We start from the raw sequence: 9,520 nt of genomic DNA, 5'->3' as shown, positions 1-9,520 counted from the left end.
ATGGAGAGTTGCTGCATTGTTTGAATGTAATAGCTAGTAGGCATTAAAACTACGAGTCAAGTACGTTTAATTGGCTCCCTTTTGACACTATATGAATTGGTAGTTGCAACTAGAGGTGTCAATTCGGATAACCGGATGGAGTTTGGGTCGGGTCTATTCGGATCGGGTCTGTTCGGGTCGGATATGTTCGGATCAAAATTATCCTTTTAACTCGGATCGGGTCAAATTCGGGTCATGGTCTATCGAGTCCGGGTCGGATACGGATCAGGTCAACTTCAGATTGATTCACTTTCGGTTCGGATATATTTGGATCGGGTTTAAAACGGGTTTAGCCGGGTAACTTCGATCGGGTCGGATGAATTTGGGTCGGGTTGATTTCGGTTCGGATGATTTTGGTTCGGTCAATTTCGGTTCAATTCCTTTTTGTGTTTGGCTGGATTTTGGTCGAGTTGACCAAATTCATATCCCAATAAGGTTATTTTTAAACTAGAGATATTGTTTAGTTTTTACCTTATTATTGGGTCAATATGATTATTAATTACGAAGCACGAAGTTTTAGTTTTCTCATTTGATCAAGTTATGTGTAATTTTTATCTTTGAGGAAAATTAAGATTGAATAATTATCAATGACTTATCATACCTATATAAGTGAGAAGTGAGACCGAGCTAGTGATATATTGACGAATAATAGTTACATATGGTGATATATACAAAAAAGTATGTCATTTTTTTTAGGTTATTACAAGTTTATAACTCTTCATCAATTGTACAATCATATGAGGCTATGAGTTCTGTACTATTAGTTTAGTTTATTACTGATTCAATTTTTTAAAGATATTTGTTAGAGTTGTTAGAATTACTTTATTACTAATTCAATTTGTATATTAAAACCTTGACATTATATATATTGATAGTTAATTGTTACTATGTAAATTCTTTTTATTTAAGCATAAATTATTGCATATGTGTGTAGTGAGTATATAACCGTGCGATGTATAACGCCTATAATTCTACAATAATGCACAATTGTACTCCGCACTTTTAACCAATAATATAACATAATGGGAGGAAATTGTACTCCGCACTTTTAACCAATATAAAAGAATTATTAGTTCATATAATATAACAGAATGGGAGGAAATTCATTGAATGGGAGGAAATTCATTAAAAATGCCAATAGGCTTTAGGCAGCATTTAACTAGAGCTTTACAAGCAAATCAATTAACTCCCGCTTAATGTTTAGGTTTATCAGATCTTGTGGCATTTATTAAAGCTTAGAAAGTAAATTAATATAATTGATATGTACATGAAGTAAACTTAAGACTCCGGATTATTTCTTTGTAGTCAAAAAGTTAACTTATTAATAATTAGTAAGTATATAGTATAAGAACTTGAATAAAAAAGTAAATAATTAATTATGATCGGGTTAAATTCGGATCGGGTAAAAATAAAATCGAGTTAAAATCGGATCGGGTTAATATCAGTTCGGGTCAAAACAGATCGGATTAGATCGGTTATTTTTTGGGTCAATTTTGGATCGAGTTGAGCTCGGGTCGGGTCAAATCGGTTCGGTTTGAGTTCAGGTCAGGTCAAATCGGATTCGGGTTAAGTTCAGGTCGGATCAAATCGGTGCCGGGTTAAGTTCAGATCGGGTCAAGTTCGGATTCGGGTTGAGTTCAGTTTGGTTACAGATCGGGTTTAGGTCTTGAATTTCTCGGATCAAATCGGATCGGTTACAGTTCGAAACGGATAATTTTTTTCGGGCCGGTTCGGTTTTGACACCTCTAGTTGCAACTTTACCAATATGGTCAGTATATGTCACATTGAGTATGATTTTATGCATGTTTTGCTTTAATGTTGTTGCCTATTTTGAGTTTCTTATATTGAGGATGGAAACTGGTTTTCTTGGAGGCAGTTGTGGACTTGTGGTTCCTTCCCTGCTTTCCTTCTAAGAAACTAAGATACTTAAAATTTTCATTTGCATGAAGAGGGTTTAAAGGGATGCATTAATTACCCCATGATTATGCTCTGATGTTTAGCACATTTAACTCAATAATATCTGATCTCGTTCAAGAGTTACCATATATAAAAGAAAAGGTGATATTTTATAGGAAAAATACACTTTAATAATTCCAACTATGGGCGATTTACCTACAATAATCCCAACTATCGATTATTCTACAATAATCCTAACTATTAGGTTAGTTTTTCTCCAGCAGTCCCAAAAACCGGTTACCTGCTAAGAGGGTAAAATTTTTTTTTTATTTTTTAAATGCCACATGTCATCACATGATTGGCTTATTTTAAAAAAAAATTAAAAAAAACAAAACAAAAAAAAAAGCAAAAATCGAATCAGCCAACCGCCGCCGTTCCCAGCCACCCACCGCCAATCGGAACCGGCCGACCACCTCCATAACCTCCCGAAAATGGCCGGTCGGCCCTCCCTACCCTCGAAACACACACTCCCGATCGACCCCAACCCCCTAAAACCACTCTCCTCCCTTCCAACCCCTTCGCCGAAAAATCGATTCAAACAAAAAAAAATCAACCACTCCTCCCTTCCTACACCCTCGAAACTTCCCATGGGGGCGAATTCGAGGGTTGGGGAAAGAAGGAGGGTCGTTTTTAATGGTGGTAAGGTTGTTTTCGAGGGTTTCAGTGGTTTGGGAGTGGAAGTTTTTAAAGGTCGAATTCGGTGGTTTAGGGGTGATTATGGGTTGGCGAAGGTGGATTTTATGGTTGGGAAGGGCCGTTCGGCCATTTTCGAGGGTTAGGGGAGATAGCCGGCCATTTTCCGAGGGGCTGGGTGTTGGCCCTAGTGATTTGCGGTGGCACAAGGGTATTTTGGTGCGATTTGGGGCCGCTACTGGTGGTTTCATGGGCAAGGGTTAGGTGTTTTGGCCGGTTTAAGGGGTGCGGCTGGTCGCGGGAGTCGTTTCCGGCTTGGGTGGCTAGAGAAGGGGGTATTTTAGGGTTGCGGCAGGAGGTGGAGGTGGTGGTTAAGGGCTGGAATGGTGGCTGCTAGAATTTTTTTTTTATTTAATTTTTTTTAGAACCACTCACACGCTGACACGTGTCAAACAACCTACAATAATAGGTTATTGACTTTTGTTGACCGGTTTGGGACTGTTGGAGGAAAACTAACCTAATAGTTGGAATTATTGTAGAATAATCGATAGTTGGGATTATTGTAGGTAAATCGCCCATAGTTGGGATTATTACAAATATAAATACCTATTTTATATATGTGCTCAATAATATCCGATCTCGTTCAAGAGTAACCATCTATAAAAGAAAAGGTGATATTTTGTATGTGCTTAAAAATGGTTAGATATGTATGCTTTTATATACGTAGTATGTATATATGTTTGATGACAAGCAGGGAACATAAACACGCATTGTTCTCAAAGTCATGTGGGATTTGGAGAATCATATAGTTGAATTTCTTAAACTTATTCTAGCCCATTAGCTCAATTGGTCAAACCCTGTATAATTTCATTGGCGCAAAATATATAGCATCGAATCCCACATAGTATAGTTTTTTTTTTTTTTTTTTTTTTTTTTTTTTTTTTTTTTTTTTTTTTTTTTTGACGAGATATACATAGTTTTCTAAAGAAATGTAAAAGGTGCATTAAATATTATACCATATAATAAAGATATAATAGCACCATTAAGAGCAAGTTTAGCCCTAAGTCTTAAGACTTGGATGTGACATCATTTTTGGTGGTCCCCATTGAAAATGATGTCATCAAATTCTTATTAAGACTAACTTAGACTTACACAAATTTATCACTTTAGCCCTAAGACTTGAATATTTGACATATTATATGTAGAAAAGTATAAAAATAAAAAAAGGGATAATAAAAATAAAAGTGAGGTGGGTGAAGTGGGTCCCAATCTCAAGTCTTAAGTTGAGTCTTGAAACTTCAAGACTCAACTTGAGACTTGCTTGAGATTTTTGAAGAAAAATAGGAAAAGTTTTAAGTGTAAATCTTAAGACTCAAAATGATGATGTCACCCCAAGTCTTAAGACTTGGGGCTAAACTTGCTCTAAGAGTTTCAGAAAACATATACTTTAATGGTGTTAGACCATTTCCAATAGTGAGTCTAAAGTGAGTATTTTTAGGAGAAACAGAGTAATTTTTACATCATATAGTAGTATAAATTTAACAACTCCAAAATAAAGTTGCTAAGTTTAGATACTCAATTTTGAGTCTCTTTTGACAAAAAATATGGATCCCTTGTCAATATTCTACCTATAACAATAGATCATAGTGAATGGCACGGTAGCTAGTTAGCTATATGAGGGTTGTTAAACGTCGCTTCCCTTTTACTAGGCATTACTCACATTTTTTTTGAATTTTCCATTTTTACCCCTATCAAATAAATAGCCACGAGGCCCACGACTCACTCCACGACACTCACAACTCTCATACTTCACTCTTATACTCTCATTTTATCTCTCTAAAAAAAATTAAATAAAATCATGAAAAAAAACCACAACATTGATCACAACAACAATAAAAAGTACTTATACTAATTACTCAATTAATCACAAAATTAATAATAATAATAATAATAATAATAATAATAATAATAATAATAATAAAGGAAAATGCTATACATAGCCTTAGGGCTACATATAAGCATTAAATTTACACTTGAAAATTGTAAATAGTTAAGAAATCATGAAAATATAAACACTAAATAGTTAAGATTACAATAATAAATATGATTAATTAATCAATCAGAAAAAAAAAACTACATACATGATACATCCGCCCAAAATATTTGGATCCACCTAGGTGATTCCTAATTTTTAAGTGGATCCACCTAGGGGATCCTAATTTTTTAGGCGGATGTTTTATTTCAATTTTTTTTTAAAAAAAAGTACGACAACTTACAGAATCCTCTGATGAAACTTCCGGTGTCCGAACGTTGTTGTCATCCATCGTCCTAAACCCGTCGCTAATGCTTAATAATTTTTTTTTTTAAAAAAAAACTCGGATTTTTGGTGGTAGATCAAATGTGGTGGGTTGAGGTCGAATGTGGTAGTGTCGGGAACTCGGGATTTCTTTTAGCACGTGGTAGTAAGTAGAGGGGTCGGGAATGATATTATATCATTATACACTACAACTTAAACAAAGGGCAATATCGTCCTTCCATGTCAAAAAGGGAGCATTAGTATGTTAAATGGGAGCGACGTTTAGCAGTTCACCCCCCTTACGTAGGTGACTACATAAATACAAGTAGCTATCGTGAAAGATCCAGACTCAACTAAAAATCAAGCGTCAACTCTTTGATAAAGAATTACATAGTTAGAGTATAACTAATTTAGCAGTCGGAGGTAGCCACTTATTAAACTTTTGAGCTTTCATTCTATATTCTTCAACACTGTCATAAAGAGCACAAGGTTTCTTAACAACAAGCTGCTCAAGCAATGGAGAAATACTGAGCAAATGCTGACCAAGTTCCATTTCCAAGTAACCTCCACTAAATTTCAGCATCTCAATCAACTTGAGGCTTGGATGACGTTCTTTCCCAATAATGTTAAGTAAGTTTTTGTGACGATCATCCTACACAAATACAAATTCAGTTTAGCACACAATAGTAATTCAAACACAAATGTATATTTACCACCAAGAATATTGATAGATCACCTTATCAAGATACACCTCCACCCTGTTCAGCTACCAAAATTACATAACAGAATTAGTATGAATATATACAACTATAAATTAGTATACAACTATAATAAAAGGAGTTATACAGATGAAGCACTACACCAAATCTTGCTTAGAAAATAAGTACGGAAACCAACATTACAACCACAGTTCAAGTTCAGCAAACTGCATCGACATTTCAAGCCCCAACCTTCAATTATTCAACACGACATGACAAGGCGACTTATACTACCTCCGTTTCATATTAGTTATAACTTTGGAGCACTAATTGTGAGATATAAAATATTCCGAAGTTGCAACTAATATGAAATGGAAGTAGTACATGAAATTCGAAAGAGTGATCAAGGAAGTGTAGGTGTGAACCCTACTCAGATCACTTTTCTGAACATGAGATAGATAATCTTAACTAAGAATCACAAGGAATGCTTTAATTTACCTTAATTGAAAATTTCTGCAGGGATGGAGCAGCATTTATCAGCATGATTAGCCAAACGTAAGGGTGAGAACTCCACCGATCTGGTACCACTTCAACTATTAACTGCTCAAGCATTACGAGTTTAGGAAATTCCAGCAGGTAATCTATGGAGTTTTTTGCTGTGCAAGAATTGATATCCAGCTTAAGCCTCTTGAGTTGAGAGATGTAATTGATAAAAAGCCCCCCACCGTTTCTTATGAAGCTTCGGGAGTATGAAGAGCCTATGGAAAGTTGAGATAAAAGGGGAACATAATCTAGTTCAAGGCATCCCTCAAAACCACTACTGTATCGCAAATGTATCAGATTTGGTGATGAGATCTGAATCCTTTGATAGTAACAATTCACTAACTCCAGGCTCTTCAACTTAGAGGATTGTGTTTGTGTGTTGACTCTAATCTTATGCATAAAACGTGATCCCCACACAGCTAATCGCTCAAGAGATGGACAATTTGACATCATACAGTGAATAACCTCCCTGGAAACATTTATACACTTAAAGCAAACATCTCTAAGGTTATGTATTCCAGAATACTTGTGTATAGCTGGAAAAGTGTAATTTTTGCAACTAGTCCGTGATGAAAAGTCCAGATGAAGGCGAGTAACCTTGTTTGTAAGCGCAATTTGAACCCACTTATTGATGGCTTGATAACTACTACCAGTATCGGAATTGAAACTGAAACGAATAGTTAGCTCATCGAATGTTGGCTTAACAACTTCCAAAAAACGACTTATTCCCTTTGCTAGGATGGGTTGTCTTGAACTTAGTCTAGAATCATAATCATGAGTAGCAGGATATGAAAAGATCAATTTGGAGCCAATGCTTTCAGTCCACAAGTTGCGCCATCTACGGGAAAGGGCACTTGTTGAGACGGCTTCTCTCAAAGACAATCGAGACAATATATGACACACAATAATATCATTGCTCAACCGGCTGAAATTGTCGACTACACTCGAACACTACACATGAAATCAATCAATCAATCAATAACTATATACTAACAGACACACCAGGTCACCAGCAATGACACGTGTTTATAAAACAAGTTCACCTTTCGCAATGGTACTGGTTGCCATGTTCCTGGAGCTGTCTTATTATTAGTCTTACGCTTAGCTAATTCCGCGGCTAATTGACTTAATTCTGATCTCTTACGCTTAGCAGGCATTAGCGCAGTTTTTTTGTTTTTGGTTTATTCAAAAAAAAATCTGCTACCAATCAAAAGAGAATAACATTATTTGCAATTCACGATTACAAATTAATCCAACGGATGATTTAATCAATTAATGTAAGATGCAAATAGTTGAGATTTAGCATTCATCTTAAGCAATTATAATCAATTCTAAACACAAATATAAGTTGAGATTTAGAAAATTTCATTTTAAGCGAGAAATAATAATCAATTCTAAACAATTAATTCAACTCAGCAATAAAAATTAAAACATGCATACATACTTTGGAATCCAAAATAAAAGAAATTTTGCTCAACTTTACCTTTGAACGTTTGTTCAGGTATTATTTGTTCACTGCTTCTGAAAGTTTTGCTGAATATAATTTATTTAGGGAGGACAGATAAAGATAGTGGATTTCTTTTTTTTTTTTTTTTTTTTTTTTTTTTTTTTTTGAAACAACCCTCAAACGGGGACTTAAATTAATAAGTCATTGTTAGCTACATCAAGAACTTTAGCCGGGAAATGCTCAGCCCATTTTATTGGATTTCTTAATTCCAACACTTACAGAGTTACAGGATTAGGATTTTATATGCTCAGCCCATTTTATTGGATTTTTATTTTCTGAAAATTCTTATGTGGACTGGTCTACATTAACTATTAATGTGAACCCAAAGCCCATGCCAAACGGCCCAAACCTATTAGCAATCCAGTTCGGATCCAACCCTACTCAGCCCCAATCCGAGGAAAAAATCAGCTCTGAGTTCGAGAAAAAAGTAATTCGAGTCTAAATCCGTTAAAATAATCTGACTCCGAGTTGGAGGAGGGTCGAAGTTGGATTTTACAAAAAATCCAAGAACAAAAATCCGATTTCAAGATAATTTGTTCCGTAATCTGACTCCAATTTCGACTTATATATAACTTAGTTTAAATTTTTTTGGGGGTTACGTGTAATTTTATACATTATACCTTGTTTGGATAAAAGGAAATAGAGGGAAGAGAAAAGGAGGGAGACATATATATATATATATATATATATATATATATATATATATATATATATATATATATATATATATATATATCATTAAAATCCGATTTACAATATCATTATTGTAAATCGGCTTGTTTGGACTCCACGTGCTGCTCTATTTCCCTCTCTTACTCTCTCTATAATGCTATAATATCTGCAATGGCAACCAACAAAGGAAAGAACGTCTTGATTAATCTTTCATCATCTTCTTCTTCTGACGATAATGCCGATGATTCCGATTCTGCTCCATCTTCTAGGTATAGCAATTCTCATTTGTTTTTTTTAATGATAAATTATTTGCTGAATTTGAAGATATTTGTGAAATTTATTGAATTTGATTGATTTTTGCTGAAAATTTGGAAGAATGAAAAGTTTGAATTTGATTAAGTGGAGATGAATGTGAGTTGATTGACGATGACGATGATTACGAGATTGAAGATGATGAATCTGAGGAAGATGACTGTATAAAAGATGACTGCCATGGAACTGAAGATGATGATCATTCTCTCTCTAATCGAGTCATTCACTTTCTTCAAGGTTTTTAGTACTATTCTTTTTTGCTATTGTTTTAAAATTAGTTGTTTATCTTGTTTCTTCGTTGTTGTTTATCTTGAAAAAAAAGGTGGTCACTTTTGTGAAATATGGGTCACTTTTGTAAAAGAAAAAAGGTCACTTTTGTATGAAAAAGGTAACTTTTCGCAAAATGTTCGATATATAATAAAATTATTGTAAACCGAGGGCATACAAAAGTTTTTGACATATATTAGACTTGATTAAAACGTATTGAAACTTTTAAAATCTGAATTGAACTTATTGAATTAGCTTGAAACCTTTTTCTTATTTGAATTTTCTAATCTTATCTAAAATTATTTGCCTACAAATTATTTAGTTTTTAAAGTGAAGAGAACACGACTTAAACATTTGTAAGATCGAGTAACATTTATAATCTAACCTAAAATGAAAAAATGGGCAATTGATTAAGGGATATGTGTGTTGTGTACTTTAATCCACTAAGCAAGTGTATCACAAAGAAAATACAATAATTAAGAGTATAATTTAAGTATGACTAATTGACTATCCTTGTCGTTTATATCAAATTAAGATAGATCATTATTGTTATAACATTAAAGGAATGTAGATAACTAGATATCCATTACTTCATAT

General features: G+C 34.2%; 1 protein-coding gene across 1 annotated transcript; it reads right to left on the bottom strand.

The window, feature by feature from the left end:
- Positions 1-5,110: 5,110 nt before the first annotated feature.
- Positions 5,111-7,746, bottom strand: LOC145556279 (F-box protein At4g22280-like). Its single transcript, XM_081617931.1, has 5 exons — positions 7,649-7,746; positions 7,209-7,362; positions 6,121-7,116; positions 5,661-5,690; positions 5,111-5,576 (listed from the first exon to the last, which is right to left on the bottom strand). Exons 2-5 carry the CDS (start codon positions 7,320-7,322, stop codon positions 5,319-5,321), a joined length of 1,398 nt encoding a protein of 465 aa, XP_081474057.1. The 5' UTR covers positions 7,323-7,362; positions 7,649-7,746; the 3' UTR covers positions 5,111-5,318.
- Positions 7,747-9,520: the final 1,774 nt, after the last annotated feature.

Source organism: Chenopodium album, chromosome 8 (assembly GCF_948465745.1).
Source record: "Chenopodium album chromosome 8, dcCheAlbu1.1, whole genome shotgun sequence".
Taxonomy (NCBI): domain Eukaryota; kingdom Viridiplantae; phylum Streptophyta; class Magnoliopsida; order Caryophyllales; family Amaranthaceae; genus Chenopodium; species Chenopodium album.
This window is presented reverse-complemented; position numbering and strand designations above follow the sequence as displayed.

Bases quoted from the DNA above. Each gene is read 5' to 3' on its own strand.
- LOC145556279 (XM_081617931.1), bottom strand. From the start codon at position 7,322: ATGCCTGCTAAGCGTAAGAGATCAGAATTAAGTCAATTAGCCGCGGAA. The intron at 5,691-6,120 runs GTAAATTAAAGC...TAATTTTGGTAG, and splicing joins TGCAGAAATTTTCAATTAAG to CTGAACAGGGTGGAGGTGTA. The intron at 5,577-5,660 runs GTGATCTATCAA...GTATTTGTGTAG, and splicing joins TGGAGGTGTATCTTGATAAG to GATGATCGTCACAAAAACTT.